We start from the raw sequence: 17,362 nt of genomic DNA, 5'->3' as shown, positions 1-17,362 counted from the left end.
AACATGAAAGTACGTTGCAAAAGTTGCACATTCATTGTTTAGACTTTTTGCTAAATTCACCAGAACTAGCAGAAATCGCCTGTCACCGTCACAATCAAACCCAGCGACGCACGCTATCCTGCTAAAATTCCGTCTAAAATCGGTAGCACGCACTGCATCAGTGGGGCCACCCGCCCGCCATGGGCCCAACTCTGTTCCGTTCACTCACCCAAAGCATGGAGCACAATGGACAAAGGTAACCAACTGTCAAACTATAACCTACCTATGGTGATGGGATTGCACGTTATACTGTAATAAAAGACAGCAAAAGAGAACCATGCGAATCGATCGGTTTTCCGCGAATCTGTCCTTCATATTGGTTTCGCTTCCCTACACCATCACGACGACCCAGCCTGCGGCTACCTACCAATGTACCTATGGCTGCAGGCCCAAGTGCCGACCAGCTAACATTAGTCTGAGTTCGCCGTAGGAATAGTTGGCCGTTTGTTCCTGCTCTTCCCTTCACCCTCAATTCCTGATGTGACGGGCAAAAAATCGATAACAGGTACCTAGGCACGTCTCTGCTCGCGTTCATTCCTACCTGACTAAAACTACAAATTACCTGTGTTACACTCACCCGTCAATTCATAGGTACATAGGTAATCCACTGTAGAGGCGAAATCAGCCCTGAGTCTCATTGCTTCCAGAGCTCGACAATGAATAGGAGAGAGCAACAAGCCCCTGCCCTGCCCCTGATGTGCAGCACCCGTCGGTCCAATCACTATCGACTTGCCAACTGCATTCATTAATAATCTGAGCACCACTCACACTTGTCACATCACCCTCACACAGCAACACCGGTTTGATCACGTCAAATTCTTATGCACCCGTTATTCAAAAAAATCTTGCTTTATTATACTATTGCGAAGGTCGTACCACGGACCACCGCAACGCTGACTCGGGTTGAGTGTACGCCTCAACTCGCCTACGCTATTTGCCGCCATGACACCCCACGTCAAACGGTTGCCCGTCGACAGTCTCCATCTGGTTGAACCCAGAACCAATCCTCATTGTAAAGAGGATAGTAACGAACCGGGTTTTCGCCTCCCTCCAAGTTATTATCGTGCTAATAACTAGACTGCCGTCCCACAGTCGACACGGCGGCCATCCACACGCTGTCTCACTGTCAAGCCACACGTTAATTAATATCAATGCCGTTATTCCGCCAAGCCCTGTCCAGAAGAAAAAACGGACAAATAAGTCTGGCTTTGCTGGCAACAGGCCCCGGCCCCATACCCGGGCTGCGTTGTCACAATTATCGACATGGCGCAAGCCATATCGTCAGCTCTTTGCTCACCAACAACATCCTGGACAGAATGCTCCTTGTTACATACACGCATGGAAATGTCTAGTTAGCTTATCTGATTCTCGCGGCCCATCAACCCCCTCTGCCACGTCGCGGAGACCATCCAGCTCCAATTTAGACAGCCTGGCTGCTCCGCCAGCCCACGCTAGTCAGTCGCGCATCACACATTAGCCAATCGAGGAATTTCGGCTCAGACTTTCCATGATCTTTTTGTTGTATAAAAAGTCTGATGCCGTGGCACAAACGCAGCTGGCTCGTCACTGCGGGGGGGCGGGCGCATCTTGACAACGCAAGCTATGGTGTCGTGGTACATGAAGCCGACATAATGGAAATTGCATAACACACACAGCGCTTCTGCCCATGCTGAAATTATTCAAGCTGACAATGCAAGATCATGATATCAGAACCCTGCTATACTATGGCTTGGTGGCTTCTTCTTCCGCTGCCTTGATCGCTTCCTCCAGCGCCTCCTCGTCATCCGACCCAATCTCGTCATCCGCCTCAACGCTCTCTTTGCCCTCCGCAGCCTTCTTCTCCACCTTCTTTTCGACCTTGGGCGCACTCAGCGTCGAGTTGCCTGGCACCAGTGCCCAGTCAATCTCGCCCTCGCTACCGTACCGCTCAACCAGCCACTCGTTGGCCTTACGAAAGTGGCCGCAGTCAAAGAAACCCCTAGACGCGCTCAGCGGGCTCGGATGCACGCTCTGTAGCACCAAGTGCCGCTGCTTGTCCACCTTCATCACGCGCTTGCCCGCCGGTGTGCCCCAGGCCACAAAGACGACACCTCGTGTCCGCTTCTGCGCGATCAAGTCAATAATCTTTTGCGTCAGCCTCTCCCACCCGCGGTTCGAGTGCGAGTTGGCCTCGTGCGCTCGCACTGTCAGGCAGGTGTTGAGCATAAGCACGCCGCGATCCGCCCACGGCGTCAGTAGACCCGCGTTCTTCGGTGGCTTCTCAAAGGCCGGGTAGTCTTTGGCGAGAGCAATGTACATGTTTCGAAGCGAGGGCGGCGCCGGCGTCGGTGGTCGCACCGAGAACGCCATGCCGTGCGCCTGGTTCACATTGTGGTACGGATCCTGGCCCACAATGACAACCTTGACATCGTTGAAGGGTGTATGTCGGGACCTGGATCACACAAGTTAGAGACAACTTGTAGCAGTGTGCGTAAATTGGAGTGAGAGCAACACACCAAGAGTAGACATCTTCCTTGGGAGGAAACCATTTTTTCCCAGCCGCCGTCTCTCTGTCCAAAAACTTCTTCAAGTCGAGGAATTCTTTTGTCGTAATGTCATCCTTGAGCAGACCTAGCCAGCTCTCGTGCATTGTCTCAATCTCCAGCGTCAGAAGCTTCCTCTGCTCCGGCGTGAGACTGGCAAGCCACTTCTCCTTGTCGAATTTCGTCGGCGGCGCGGGAGCCGCTGCTGAGGATGCCGCAGCGGCGGTCTGGGCCGGCTTGGGCGCTGCTCCAAAAAAGGCGGCAATGTTGCCATTGGCCTTTGGTTTTTTTATCTCTGGTCCGGGTCCGGAGCCGCTTGCCTTGCGCTTGAGACTCGACATACTGTGTGATAATGCTTTGGCGACGAGGCGGCGTGCCGGCGGCGTTGTCAAAGCTCGACCAAGTAGTGCGAACGCCGTGGCTGCGAGTTTGGTGTAAAGGGAGAAGAGTGATTCAGACGCTAGTGATAGAGGTGATGACTTTCTGAAATTGAAAGCAACCGGGAATTGGTCTAAAAAGGAAGAGTGTGAGGCGTGGCGGCAAAGGGGATGTGAGCTGAGTGCAAGACCCTGTTGCAACCAGCAGCTGCACCCAGAACGCGGTCTCGCTCGCATGGCCCGACGCGAGCCCTGGCTCCCATCTACGCGTGCTGTGGCCGCCACTTCGGCCGCTGTGGGGTACACCCAGTGAATTCAGCCGGGGCAACTTGTCCTCGGACTATATGGTTGAGTTCAAGCGCGAGATAATGGATAATGGATAGGTTTTAAAAACGTTTACGTGCAATCGATTCCAATTCTTGGAGCTACTAGCAGAGTCCTTTTGCGCCTCAGAAGTGAAGCTGCTAAATAGGTAGGTAGATACCGCCCAGAACGGTTGGCGGCAGAGGTTGCTTAGTCACCCCTGTAGAGTTACCAGCCAGTACCTTCCGCTCTCGCAAATGGACAGCTTGTACACAACGGGCCAGCGTCATAAGCTGTCCTCGTGTCGTCAATATCCCACCTCACGCAACATATTAATACACAAGCACTGCGTGCACAATCGCCATGCACTTTGCTATCTACACGATTCGCGTGTTATAAAAAGTAGCCGAGTATGAAAAGCTCGGCTGTGTGCTTGCTCCGTACGTCGATGGCCCGAATGCCCCATGAGCTTCGGGATCCTGTTACTGACAATATTTCAGTGCTTTGGCAGGCGGCAATTGGCGCTACCTATACTGCGCAAAAGCCTTTGAAGAACAACCCGACCGTTGCGAAAGTCAGAGATGCGAATGAACCAACTACTGACCTGGCCGCCGGTGCGGATCAGCCGGTGGTCAAACAACAAGGTACGATGCCTGCATCACTTCCCGGAATCACGTACTGACGCCGTTCCAGGTGCCGAGTTAGTCGATGTTGCCTTGTCAGAGCTTCGAAAAGTGCCGCTAGCGACCCGAAAGAAACATAAAATGGCCTCGGGCTTGGTCAGCTTCACCGCGCGATACCTCCTCAGAGCTCTGCCGACTATGCCGGTCACGGGCCCGGCACAGAAGCCGTCCTCGACCGTCAGCGGGCCGGTCGCTTCTGCAAAGGGCTATCTCGAGCAAGCGGCAGCGAAGAACAACTCGGATGCGCTGTATCTGCTCGCAGAGCTAAACTTCTTTGGATACCACAACTACCCCCGAGACCTACAAGTCGCCTTTGACTACTACCAAAAACTAGCCCTACACAATGGAAACACGACTGCGCAATATATGATGGGACTGTTTTACTCTACGGGTATCGGAAGCGTCGTGCGGCAAGACCAAGCCAAGGCGCTCTTGTATTACACACTGGCGGCCGAGCGCGGAGATCCCAAAGCATTGATGGCTATTGGTTACCGTCATCATAGTGGTGTTGGCACTGTCAAGAACTGCGAGACAGCTCTTGGATACTACAAAGAAGTGGCTGACAAGGCTGTCAACTGGTATAGAGACGCTCCTCCGGGAGGCAGGTCCTGGATCCAGGAATCATGGCGCATCTCGGATGACGACGGTGGCATCTATGGCGAGGGAGCTAGTGCCTCGAGCGCGGGATTAAATGCACTGAAACGCAATCTGCACTCTAACGACAATGCGGATATAAGCGACGTCATCGAATACCTAGATCTCATGTCGCAGAAGAGCGATTCCAAAGCTTCATTTAACCTCGGACGACTCTACTACGAAGGGCAGCGCGGCTTGGAGAAGGACTTTGAGAGTGCTTTGAAATACTTCTTTTTGGCAGCTTCGAGATACTGGAAGCGTGATGGACGTGCTGCCGACGGTAACAAAAACGGCGCAGACAAGACGGCCGCCGAGGCGGCTGGCTTCATTGGGAGAATGTACCTGCGCGGAGACGGCGTCGCGCAAAACTTTGACAAGGCCAAGGCGTGGTTTGAGCGTGGCAAGTCGCACGGTGATGCACAATCGCAATGGGGTCTCGGCTTCATGCTGCTAAACGGCATGGGCATTCGACGAAACATCAAACTCGCCACGGAGCTGTTGCGGACGTCGGCTGACCAAGACTATGCGCCAGCTCAGGTGCAGATGGGCCGCCTGTTCCTCGATCAGGGCAATCCCGAGGACGTCAAGACAGCCAACTACCTCTTTGAGCTTGCCGCCCGCTACGGCAACATCGAGGCCTGGTATTATTTAGCAGAAATGACGCACCACGGCGTCGGCCGCGAGCGGCAATGCCATCTGGCTTTGAGCTACTACAAGACTGTTGCCGAGCGCGCCGAGCCTCTGGTCTCGGGCTGGTCGCAAGCCAACTTGGCGTACGAACTAGGAAACCATGACCTGGCATTCCTCCATTACCTCATGGCCGCCGAGCAAGGCTACGAAAAGGGACAAACAAATGTAGCCTTTATGCTGGATGCTAAATTTGGCAAGCTGTCCTTGGTCGAGATGCTCGTTGGGCGTCAGGAGAATAAGGTCAGTCCAATGGCCAACGCCAATCTGGCCCTCATTGAGTGGACCAGATCGTCTCGACAGTCCAATGTGGACTCGCTGGTCAAGATGGGCGACTATTACTTTTACGGCATTGGCGTCGAAAAGGACCTCGCCAAGGCGGTTCAATGCTACACAGGTGCTTCTGACTACCAGCAAAGCGCCCAGGCGCTATTCAATCTGGGTTGGATGCACGAGAATGGCGTTGGCTTGACGCAAGACTTTCACCTTGCCAAGCGATACTACGATCATGCGCTGGTAGTCAATGCGGAAGCATATCTCCCTGTCACATTGAGTCTGTTGAAGCTTCGCATGCGTAGTGCATGGAACACCTTTACGCATGGTCCGATCCACTCCATACAGGATGAGCCGAGTAAGTGAACATGATGCTGCGATGGCATGGGTACGTATGCTAATAGAGGTTGCAGAGAAAAAGAAGGATTGGTCACTCTCCGAGTGGATAAACAACTTCATCGAGGGAGACTTGCACTACGAGGACGACTCTTATGAGGACTACTACGACGCCAACACGATTGAAGGCGGGGAAATCTTTGACGACTCCAACGTGTTGGAGAGCCTGCTGATTATTGGCGTCACGTTTGCCCTCGTCGGCCTGGTCTGGTGGCGACAGCGATTGCAGCTGCAGCGAGCGGAAGCTGAGGAGCGTCGGCGGCGCGAGCAGGGCCTGCCGCCGGCGCCGGCGCCGATGATGGACCCGGATCTGATGGGCAGGCTTCCGGGCTGGGCGGCCAATGGCATGGGGTTCTGAGTTTTTTTTGCATCTTAGCGAGGGAAGGGGGCTATGGCTTGAGTGTACATAATGAGGACGGCGCTGGTTGGAGGTATGACATCTGTACATGATTAGGCACTAAAAGACAAGAAAATACATTTTTTATATGACGCTCAGGGTCACTGTGTGAGCCGCGTGACGGATTACTGTAGCACGTTCTGAATTGGCACTGCTACGGACGATGGCTTCGACAGCTCAATAATAATGGGGGCATGCCAAAATCGACCGAAATTTACAGCGCACGTCATGTCACCAGCGCCGATGCTCGAGGCAAGATCTGGTACGAAATCAGCGGTGTCCGCAATGAACAGAATGATGGGCCTGAGAGAGCTTCGGCCACGGCAGCGTTTCGTTCCGGGAGACGAGGGGCAACGATGAACCTCGCATGGAGCTGTCCGGCCCGGCGTTCTTTCGTGTTACAGAGCGTGTAATGGACCTGGGGTACGCGGGAATTTCTGGAGCTTTTGGTAGGGGCGGTGGGTTGTTTTCATGACGGCGAACCGGATGAGATCTTTGCAAGAGGTGCTCGCCGACGTCTCTGAAGGCTGATATTTTGGCAACAAGAATTGGTCAAATGACAACAAGCTAACCGAATTGGTAGCGATGCAGAGATTAACGATTCAGACGATACGGGCGATACGGGCGATACAGGCGATACAGGCGATACAATAGGTGTTATTATCGCAGATTCAGGGGCTAGAACGACTTAACAATCAATGCCGCCGGCTTTATTATAGCGAATTTATCAATTACAGCTATAAGAGATACAATGAATACTCGTTTATCCCCTATAAAACTTGGTGGCTACGTGGGTCTATACCAATTCGGTTTAGCTTGTTGTCATTTGACCAATTCTTGTTGTCAAAATACCAGCCTTCGACGTCTCTTGGCAGATGAAACGAGAACTTGCCATGCTATCCGATGATGCGCATGAGGAGAGCCGAGTTGGCGACAGCTGGGCGGGTGACCTGCCTCGTCTCTAACAGTTGGCTGCACAATGGCCGGGAGAGTACGTAGCACGTTTCGTCCGCGTCTGAAACCAGACGCCTTCCCCTTTACGGGGTTTGTGATACGGACTGCGTATTAGAGGGTATAACTGCGACGCAGGGACGGTAGGGGATGGAGGTGACGAAAGATGCAAAGGCAAGAGAGAATAAAAAGCAAAGGAGGGAGGTTGGCCGACGACAAGTTGATTCCTCATGTTGCTCACAGTGGCTGTGCAGAGCCTAGCGCCCAGGACAAGGCTCTTCTATTAGGCATACGGGACGTTGAGGTCGTTAGTTATTCAGTCGTGGTTTCTTTGGAACACCCAAGCTCTGATTTAATTTATAAAGAGGATGGAAAAGGGAGTTGTTCGACGGAAGTTCTTTTGCACAGCCCACCAAACGGTTTGATTTGAAAGAAGAAACAACCACTTCCATTGTGGTACGAATTACGAGTTACTCCGTGTCTGATTACCATGTGTACCTGTGTACAGGACACGGCGTGCGCCACATTAGTCGGGCAGTGCAACGTCTCGCCCTCGGAACAGCCTTTGACTCCAGCCACCGACCCCAAGGTACCCGTCCCGTAGTATTTGCACTCCCAAGGTACCTCCCTTCCGACCTGTTGACGCCACCTGCCCTTTTCTCCGTCGCTATATCATCTTCGCTGCCTCCCCCCCCAGAACCTTGTTGACCCTTTCACCTCATCAAACATATATCAACCAAAACCTTGTCGCCATCCTCTCTTCCTCTTGTCGTCCGACGCAAAGAAAAAGAAACACCTAACGCTCATCTCGCATACCCTCAAACGACGCAACGCTGTTACGTATCGATTCTTTCGAAAAGCGCTAGAAACCCAAACGCCTTGGGAGGCAAATTGCGCGGCGCGACGTTTTTTTTCTCAAGTTCATACATCAACCTACCACGGAACATGGCACCGCACGCCAGCCTCGTCGCGCGCTACATTGACGACTACGGTTATACTAGCTTTTGGTATTCGACAGTACGTCTTCGCGAAGCACCGGACTCAACTTCACTTTGGCGTCGGCGTACGGACATGCTAACGAAACCCACAGGCGGGGTACGCCATTCGATGGTCGCTGTTTGGCCTCTTTGTCCTCATCATCCTTCTATGGGTGGTTGGTGGTTATCTGCATGCCAAGCGCCTGATGAAGAAGGGCCTGCCTCTCAAGTCGTATCACAGCGTATGTTAATCCGCCCCCATCCTCGTCCCGCTCTGCATCGCTGACATGACGACGTTTCTAGTGCTTCTTCCCTAGACAACCGCGCGCGGCGCAGGCCGGCTGGTACCGTCCCTACAACCCCAACCCATACGGCGCGCAGGACGGATATAACATGAACTACGTGCCGCCCCCCCCGACGTACGATGCCACCCGCCCGCCCGAGTACCACCAGCAAGGGCCGCCCGTCGGCGCTAGCAAGGTTGATCCCTCGCAGTGGTCCGGACAGCCGGCGAACCGCCCCGCCGAGTCTAGCACAACGGGTGCGGGTGGTGTCCCCGAGTACGCGGCGCCGTATGGCCCGCCCCCGGCTGTCACGAGACAGTAGATGCGGAGCTCGCGTCAAGGAACTGCGGCGAATCTCTGCTGCTATGGATATATTCGTGCTGTACGGACAGGCAACGGCGACGGCTTGCTTGCTGACTCTTGCGGCGCAGATGCGCAACTTTCTCTCTCTTTCTCTCTCTTTCTCTCTCTCTCTCTCTCTCTCGCTCATGGTTATATCATTGCATACGGCGTTTCATACTTGACGGAAACTGTATTTACTCTACTGTACTGTACTTGGGTTATGGATATATGCTACTAAGCGAACATTCGACCTCATGACCAATTGCTCATGCTGCCTAAGTTCTGTTGCGAGAACGAATTAATCAATATCCATTTCTATATCATCCGATGCATCTTGACCTGTTGTTTGGTTGTTCTTAGTGCCGGCGCCGACGGCGGGGTTTTCTGCTTGTTCGGCGTCGTCGCCAGCTTGGCGCGCGCGATGCCGTCGGCGGGCATCGAGAATGGCCTTGCGCACGCCGTCCTTTTCCTCGGGCACCGACAGTGACGCAGGGTCGCTGTAGAGCACGAGCTGCATGCCCGCGAGCTCGCCGTCACTGTTGGCCAGGACGTGCGGCGGGATGCGCGACTCCCGCAGGCGCTTCTCAATGTCGGGAAGGAAGACGAGCTTGGCCTCGTCGGGCTCGCTGTCCTCGGCGAGCTCTTCGTCAATGTTGTATATGTAGACCTTGTGTTTGGTGTCGTCTAGACGCATAGCTTCGTTGGCGTCGTCGGCTGTCGGCGGAGGTTTCGAAGGCCGTGATAGTGGGCTCTCGACGGGGACGTAGATCTTGGTGCCGTCGCGCTCTGTGACAAAGGGAATAAGTATGAGCGGGATAGCGAGGAAAGTACGGCGGGGGGAGTGGCATGGTGAATTCAATAGAGAACAGAAAAAGAAAGAGATCATCAACATACCTAGATTCAAGAGACTCAGCCTCTTTGAAAGGCGCTCATTGTCTCTGTGCGGTTCGGCTTTTCTCTTGCGACGTGTGCCACTGGCCTGAGGAAGCGGAAGCTGGTTGGGGTCCATGCCTGGCGCGGCGCTCGTAGGAGATTGCGCTGGCAACATCACCTTTGCATCAAATCCGCTCTCTTGCGAGGAGACCGCGTCGAAGCGCCAGGCATCCAAAGCTGTGTCGCGTTTGTCTCAGAATTGCACTGTTATCTTGTGCGAGGCTGCGAGACTAGAGGCTTGAGTCATTGGATGCTGCTGTTGTTGCAACGGTGTGGTGGTGGTGGTGGTGGCGGCAGAGGGCGGCGGTCATCGGCGCTGGCACGGGCGGTGGTACAGCTCCAGTTGACTCACGCTGGTTGTGGAAGATTCTACTACATAACCCACCGCGGCGACACCCACCAACACCACTCCCCTCCTCCACACTCTCAACGGCACCTCTTTGCAAACACCGCCGCCATACCCCGAACACCCTCGATACGTGCCTTTGCGTCCGTCCATTTCCTCTCCCGTCACTTGCAGCGCCGGCTGTACTCTGACTTGAAAATGGCAACGGAGACGACCTGGCCCGCCGCCAAGGTCCGCCAGACCTTTCTCGACTTCTTCGAGAAGAGGGGTCATACCATTGGTGCGTAGCCTGCTTCGTCTGATCTGCGACAGCTCCAGCTCCCTGTCAGCACTCTTCCTTCTTTGTTTTTCTCAATGTAGACATGGCGTGCTCGCGACCAACGACACGCTTCGCATCCATGCTAACTACCCCTCCTCGCAGTCCCCTCGGGCTCTGTCGTCCCTCACAATGACCCCACCTTGCTCTTCACCAACGCGGGCATGAATCAATTCAAGCCAATCTTCCTCGGCACCGTCGGCAAGACGGATCCCATGGCCAACCTCAAGCGTGCGGCCGATACCCAAAAAGTCATCCGCGCCGGCGGCAAGCACAACGACCTCGACGACGTTGGCAAGGACTCGTACCACCACACCTTTTTCGAGATGCTCGGCAACTGGTCCTTTGGCGACTACTTCAAGAAGGAGGCTATCGAGATGGCCTGGGAGCTGCTTACCAAGGTCTACGGCATCGACCCCGAGCGCCTCTATGTCACATACTTTGAGGGCAGCGCCGAGCTCGGCCTCGAGCCTGACCTCGAGGCCAAGGAGCTCTGGCACGACCTCGGCGTCCCCTACGACCGTATACTGCCCGGCGACATGAAGGACAACTTTTGGGAGATGGGCGACCAGGGTCCCTGCGGTCCCTGCTCCGAGATCCACTACGACAAAGTTGGCGGTCGCAACGCCGCCAGCCTCGTCAACATGGACGACCCTATGGTGGTGGAGATTTGGAACCTCGTCTTTATGCAGTTTGACCGACAAAAGGATAGAAGCCTCAAGTCGCTTCCTGCTAAACACATCGACACTGGTCTGGGCTACGAGCGTCTTGTTTCTGCCCTGCAAAACACCATTTCCAACTACGCCACCGACTGCTTCACACCTCTCTTCCAGCACATTGAGTCCGTCACTGGGGTCCGTCCATACACCGACAAGTATGGCAAGGACGATATTGATGGCGTTGATACTGCCTACCGTGTCGTTGCTGATCACATCCGAACACTCTCTTTCGCCATCATCGACGGCGCCGTGCCTAACTCTGACGGCCGCGGCTACGTTGTCCGCCGAGTCCTGCGCCGTGGTGTACGATATGCCCGCAAATACTTGAATGCCGAGATTGGCTCCTTCTTCTCCAAGATTCTCCCCGCTCTCGTTGAGCAGGTCGGTTCTCAGTTCCCTGACCTGATCAAGAAACAAGAGGACATCAAGGAGATCCTCAACGAGGAAGAGGAGGCCTTTTCGCGCACTCTGGACCGTGGCGAAACCCAGTTTGAAAAGTATGCTACCAAGGCTCTCAAGGACAATGTCAAGAAGCTCGATGGCGACGTAGTCTGGCGCCTGTACGACACGTTTGGTTTCCCCGTCGATTTGACCAAACTCATGGCCGAGGAGCGTGGTCTCGACATTGATGAGGCCGAGGTGGAAGTTGCCAAGGACAAGGCGCGCGAGGCCTCCAAGGCTGTCAAGGACGCTTCTGCCACTTTTGAAAAGCTTAATGTTCATCTGATTGCTGAACTTGAGCAGCAGCACAAGCTTCCTCGCACCGATGATGAGGGCAAGTTTGTCAAGGGCGACAGCAAGGGCAACATTCAAATTATTTTTGATGGTAAAACTTTTCACAAGTCTACCAAGGACCTTCCTCCCAAGACCGCCGTTGGTTTGTTGCTCAACAAGACCAACTTTTACGCCGAGTCTGGTGGCCAGATTGCCGACACTGGCCGCATTATCATTGATGACGTTGCCGAGTTCAAGGTCATGGACGTCCAGAACTTTGGTGGATACGTCCTGCACAGCGGCTACATCGAGTACGGTGCTCTTTCCTCTGGGGATGAGGTCATTTGCGAGTATGACGAGCTCCGCCGCTCGCCTATCCGCAACAACCACTCCGGTACTCACGTTCTGAACCACGCCTTGAGAGAGGTTCTAGGCGAAGACATTAACCAAAAGGGCTCTCTTGTCGACGACGAGAAGCTCCGATTCGATTTCTCACACAAGGCTCAGGTCAAGATTGACGAGCTGAAGAAGATTGAGGATCTTTCAAACGCCTATATTCGCCAAAACGCCAAGGTTTACGCCAAGGACGTCGATCTGGACCTCGCCCGCGAGATTGAGGGTGTCCGCGCTGTTTTCGGCGAGACTTACCCTAACCCTGTCCGCGTTGTGTCGATTGGCATGGACATTGATACCATGCTTGCTGAGCCCAAAAAGGCCGACTGGCGCAAGTACAGCGTCGAGTTCTGCGGTGGCACGCACGTCGAGCACACTGGTCTCCTCAAGGACCTGCTGATTGTCGAAGAGAGCGGCATCGCCAAGGGTATCCGCCGCATCATAGCCTACACCGGTGAGGCCGCCCACAGAATTCAGCGTGAGGCTGTCGAATTCTCCAAAACGTTGGATGCCCTCGACGCCCTTCCCTTTGGCCCCGAGAAGGAGGCCCAAGTCAAGACCGTCTCGCAGGAGCTGAGCAAGCTGGTCATTTCCACCTTGACCAAGGAGGAATTCAACCAGCGCTTCACCAAGATTAGCACCTCGGTCATCAACGAGCAGAAGAAGAAGCAAAAGGCCGAATCCAAGACTGCCCTCGACACCGTCACCAAGTACTTTGAGGATAACAAGGAGGCCAAGTGGTTCGTCGGTCGCCTGCCCATTGGCGCCAATGCCAAGGCTCTCGGCGATGTGGTCAAGCACTTCCAGAGCAAGGAGAAGGAAAAGACTATCTACCTGTTTGGTGGCAGTGAGGAAGCGGGCGGTGTCGTGCACAGCGTGTACATCGGACAGGTACGAATTCTAGCCGCATTTCTTTCTGTCTCTATGTTCCATGTACTAACAATATTGTAGCACCTCGCCGAGCAAGGCGTCACCGCCGAGCAGTGGGCTGCCAGCGTCTCCGATGTCATTGGAGGCCGCTCCGGCGGCAAAGAGCCCACCCGTGCGGGCCAGGGCACCAAACCGGAGAGCATTGACGACGGTGTTGAGCAGGCCACCAAGTGGCTGAGCGAAAAGCTAAAGCTGTAAAGGGCTTCGAGGGGAGGGGGATTTTTCAATTATGAAGATACATGTGTATGAAATACCGATAGTGAAATGTTATAACGTTGGTGGGTTGGTAATGTGAAAGAAAACCAAGTAGATTTGGGGGACGGTTAGTTTACGATTCTTCATAATGCCGAGGCATGCATGATACGACACGTTGATCCAACCGTGCAGATTCGAGTGTACATGTGCTTGTGTTATATATATGTATGCCGATGTCTCAGCTCTTATTGATAATGTACAAGGAATATCCGAATGCTAGTAGTACAGAAGATGTAGCAACACACGAGTTGCTTCGTCAGCAAATGCAGCCCTTGCCTTCTTCATACCGTCACCATGACGCTCGCATTCTTGTAATGCGACAGCAGCGGGTTCTCGCCGCTACGCGTCTGCGTGTCCTCGACATAGGCCCAGCGGCGCAAAAAGTCGCCGTGGGACATGACGCGCGTGAGCTTGCCGGTAAGAGCCCTGTACATGGCCTCTGTGATGCCAAAGTCTGTGGGGAAGAGAATGTCAAAGTAGCCTTGGTGGACCTGGATGAAAGCAGTCAGTCAGCAACGAGGATTCAAGAACCTGGGGGGGGGGGAACGTACCAGCGGCGTCGTGACGGGCACCATGCGGCGGTTATAGCGCGTTTGCACGACGGGCGCGTTGAGACCCTTGACGGCCTGCGGGAGGGTGTCAAAGTCGCTCGTGACGAGGCGGTGCGCGGGAAAGTAGCGCTCGAGCACATCAAAGAATTGCATGAGGCGGGTCGGAATGTACTCGGCCTGGGAGAGATTAGGCGCAAAAGGCCGGTTGGCGGCGAGCCAGCGCAGGGCCGCGTTGGCGGGGTACGGGCGGGGATAGGCGCCGCCGGTGGCGGCGTGCCGGACGCGAAAGAAGCGGGCGGCGACGGGGTCGAGCTCGTGGACGTAAAACTCGTAAAAGTCGCCATCGCCGTCAATCAGCACGTGGCCCTGCAGGGGGGCTTCCGTGGCGACGTCGTAGCGGATGCCGTCGTGCGCGAAGTTGTCAAAGACCTCCATGGCGAGGAAGAAGCACGGGCTGGGCTCGTACTGGTCCCACTCGAACACGGAACGGTTGATGATGGTGACCTTGTCCGCGTGGCCGCGCGAGGCGGCCGTGGCCTGCAGGTGGTGGTCCTGCATGGCGGCGAGCGCGGGAGAGATCTCGATGATGTTGTAGCGGGTGCGCGCGTAGACGTCGGGGTCGACGGCGCGAATGTAGTCGAGAATGTTGAGCATGAGCGTGCCGCGGCCGGCGCCCATTTCGTAGAGGAGGAGGTCGTGGTAGGGGTAGGCCGTCAGGCGGTAGTTGGCGACGAGGTAGCGCGCGATGGCCTCGCCGTAGAACGGGCGGAACAGCTCGGTGGGCGTGTGCCAGAGCTGCCGCGTCGGGTTGACGCCGCCGTCGGCCTCGTCGAGGGCGTCTTCGAACTCCGTGTACCGCCGGCCGACCTCGCCTTGGAACTCAATCTCGTCGCGCATGGCGCTAAAGTCAAACGGCGCGCCGGGGCTGAAGATGACGGCCTGCTTGGAAAAGTAGCCGTACGAGGGGTTGTAGAGGGAGTCTGGTGGGAGGGGGGCCATGTTAGGGATTGCTCTGTAGCGTGGGCAAAATTGGGCTTGGGCAATCATGTACCTTCGATAAAGTCGCGTAGTAGCATCTTGACTTTGCGCGGGCGCTCCGTCCGCTGCTTGAGCTCCGCTGCGGAAATGTACGGGTACTTGGCAAACTCGTCGCTGCGGTCCTCGGGCAGGATGTGCGTCCGCTGCTGCCAGCGGCTCTCATTCTTCTTCATGCCGCGGTCGATGGACGCCCTCGTCGCGTAGCTGCGTGCGTTGTGGTTGGAACCGCAACGGGCAATCGGTCGATGGCTCGGCCGGCGGAGCATCGTCGTCGCCGTCGTCGTCGTCGTGGGCCAGTGGCCCTGGCATCCGCGCGGCCGCTGTCGGAACAGCTGCCGGAACAGCTGCGTCACAATGGGAGAATCCATGGGGCCACAGCGGCACACTCGCTTGGTCAAGGCGGGCGGTTGGGGGGAGGAGGAAAGAATGGCGCGTGATGGAACTGGTCCCTGGAGGTTGTCTGAGCTTCCAACACAGTGCAAGTAATTGGGGCTCTCAGGCGGCAAGGGAAGAGCATTGTTCCGGTTACAGGGGCATTTCGGCATTTCGCAGGGGACCTGAGGCGCTAAACCTTGCTGCACAACCGCCGTGTGGAGAGCTCGCTCATGCATGACGTTTTTTTTGCACCAATTTGCCATGCCTTGAATTTGATTTCCTCACCTCGCTAATCCGCAGAGCGATTGCGCGCAGTAACACGGCCTCACATCATCAATTCATGGCAGCATGTCGCTAAGCGACCATCCCAAGGCCTATGGCACCGCCGCGCTGGTGGCCGCCTTTGCCGCCGGCATCCTGGTGACGCTCGGGTTCAAGGACGCCTACCCCGAGCTCGAAAGCCGCTTCCAAGAGAAGCGCCGGCGACCGGGGGGCCCTCGCGGCAAGGGGCCGTCCGGCCAGCGTCGACGCTCCAGCATCTTCTGGGGCACGCCCGTCACTCTCGAAGACCACGAGCAGGACTCGCCGCCCCGCCCGTGCGACGGCATCGTCGAGGACGGCATCGCGGGCTGTATCGGGCACACGCCGCTGCTCAAGATCCGGTCGCTGTCCGAGGCCACGGGACGGACCATCCTCGCCAAGGCCGAGTTCCTCAACGGCGCCGGCAACAGCCCCAAAGACCGGGTCGCGCTGGGCATCCTCCGCGACGCCGAGAAAAGGGGCCTGCTGACGCCGCACCGCGGCGACACCATCTACGAGGGCACCGTCGGCAGCACGGGCATCTCGCTGGCGACGCTGGCACGGGCCATGGGCTACCGCGCGCACATTTGCATGCCCGACGACCAGAGCCACGAGAAGTCGGACCTGCTGCTGCACCTCGGCGCCGCTGTCGAGCGCGTGCCCGTCGCGCCCATCACGAGCCCCGGGCACTTTGTCAACCTCGCGCGGCGGCGCGCCGCCGAGCACGCGGCCGCCCACGACGACGGCAGCCGCGGCTTCTTCGCGGACCAGTTCGAGTCGGCCGCCAACTGGCAGGCGCACGCCGCGACCACAGGCCCGGAGATCTGGCAGCAGACGGGCGGGCGCGTCGACGCGTTCGTCGCGGGCGCGGGCACCGGCGGCACCATTGCCGGCGTTGCGCGGTACCTCAAGCAGCAGGCGGCGGCGGCGGCGGAGGAGAGCGTGCGCGTCGTGCTCGCGGATCCGCAGGGCAGCGGGCTGTACAACAAGGTCAAGCACGGCGTCATGTACGCGCCGACGGAGCGCGAGGGCACCCGCCGCCGCCAGCAGGTCGACTCCATGGTGGAAGGCGTCGGCGTGAACCGCGTGACGGCCAACTTTGAGGCCGGCCGCGAGCTGGTCGACGACGCGGTCAAGGTGACGGACGAGCAGGCGTGCCGCATGGCGCGCTGGTTGGTGGAGCGTGACGGGCTGTTCCTTGGCAGCAGCAGCGCGGTCAACTGCGTCGCCGCCGTGGCCGCGGCGACGGCGCTGCCGCCGGGGAGCGTCGTCGTGACTGTGCTCTGCGACGCGGGCACCCGCCACCTGAGCAAGTTCTGGAAGCATGTCAAGGAACTGGGCCTGGAGGAGCACGAGGCCACCGACCTCTTTGCCGAGCTGGGCCTGGAGAGGCAGCCGTGATGAGGGATCGATTTGCTGTACTATAACCAATCAATATACCCCTGTTTTGCATTTGACTTATACCTGTCGAGAATAGGACGATGTCAAGTGAGACTAAAATTGATGTATAAAAGTGTTTTATGCATACATGAAACAACTAGCAAGCCTTGTTCTTGTATATCACGAATCCCCAGAAACTCCCCGAAAGAGAAAAAGAAAAAGAAAAAAGAAAAAAAGAAAAACAC

General features: G+C 56.2%; 7 protein-coding genes across 7 annotated transcripts; 4 read left to right on the top strand and 3 right to left on the bottom strand.

Moving 5' to 3' along the window:
• Positions 1-1,761: 1,761 nt before the first annotated feature.
• CCM_05479 (uracil-DNA glycosylase) lies at positions 1,762-2,902 on the bottom strand (the record flags this gene model as incomplete). Its single annotated transcript, XM_006670623.1, has 2 exons — positions 1,762-2,470; positions 2,535-2,902. 2 exons carry the CDS (start codon positions 2,900-2,902, stop codon positions 1,762-1,764), a joined length of 1,077 nt encoding a protein of 358 aa, XP_006670686.1.
• A 751-nt stretch (positions 2,903-3,653) lies between these two features.
• Positions 3,654-6,274, top strand: CCM_05478 (ubiquitin-protein ligase Sel1/Ubx2; the record flags this gene model as incomplete). Its single annotated transcript, XM_006670622.1, has 4 exons — positions 3,654-3,681; positions 3,742-3,885; positions 3,935-5,878; positions 5,925-6,274. 4 exons carry the CDS (start codon positions 3,654-3,656, stop codon positions 6,272-6,274), a joined length of 2,466 nt encoding a protein of 821 aa, XP_006670685.1.
• Positions 6,275-8,209: 1,935 nt separating this feature from the next.
• On the top strand, positions 8,210-8,847 carry CCM_05477 (uncharacterized protein; the record flags this gene model as incomplete). The annotated part of the gene is made up of 3 exons (XM_006670621.1): positions 8,210-8,281; positions 8,355-8,483; positions 8,545-8,847. 3 exons carry the CDS (start codon positions 8,210-8,212, stop codon positions 8,845-8,847), a joined length of 504 nt encoding a protein of 167 aa, XP_006670684.1.
• Positions 8,848-9,165: 318 nt separating this feature from the next.
• On the bottom strand, positions 9,166-9,876 carry CCM_05476 (uncharacterized protein; the record flags this gene model as incomplete). Its single annotated transcript, XM_006670620.1, has 2 exons — positions 9,166-9,653; positions 9,762-9,876. 2 exons carry the CDS (start codon positions 9,874-9,876, stop codon positions 9,166-9,168), a joined length of 603 nt encoding a protein of 200 aa, XP_006670683.1.
• Positions 9,877-10,344: 468 nt separating this feature from the next.
• Positions 10,345-13,416, top strand: CCM_05475 (alanyl-tRNA synthetase; the record flags this gene model as incomplete). Its single annotated transcript, XM_006670619.1, has 3 exons — positions 10,345-10,426; positions 10,568-13,179; positions 13,240-13,416. The coding sequence occupies 3 exons, from the start codon at positions 10,345-10,347 to the stop codon at positions 13,414-13,416; spliced, it is 2,871 nt and encodes a 956-aa protein (XP_006670682.1).
• Positions 13,417-13,754: 338 nt separating this feature from the next.
• Positions 13,755-15,430, bottom strand: CCM_05474 (COG1565 domain protein; the record flags this gene model as incomplete). Its single annotated transcript, XM_006670618.1, has 3 exons — positions 13,755-13,964; positions 14,025-15,004; positions 15,076-15,430. The coding sequence occupies 3 exons, from the start codon at positions 15,428-15,430 to the stop codon at positions 13,755-13,757; spliced, it is 1,545 nt and encodes a 514-aa protein (XP_006670681.1).
• A 355-nt stretch (positions 15,431-15,785) lies between these two features.
• On the top strand, positions 15,786-17,138 carry CCM_05473 (cysteine synthase 2; the record flags this gene model as incomplete). Its single annotated transcript, XM_006670617.1, has 1 exon — positions 15,786-17,138. One exon carries the CDS (start codon positions 15,786-15,788, stop codon positions 17,136-17,138), a length of 1,353 nt encoding a protein of 450 aa, XP_006670680.1.
• Between the last annotated feature and the right edge of the window lie 224 nt (positions 17,139-17,362).

This window comes from Cordyceps militaris, assembly GCF_000225605.1.
Source record: "Cordyceps militaris CM01 unplaced genomic scaffold CCM_S00004, whole genome shotgun sequence".
NCBI classification, from domain to species: domain Eukaryota; kingdom Fungi; phylum Ascomycota; class Sordariomycetes; order Hypocreales; family Cordycipitaceae; genus Cordyceps; species Cordyceps militaris.
The sequence above is the reverse complement of the archived record's forward strand: the minus strand, read 5'-3'. Positions and strand labels throughout refer to the sequence as shown.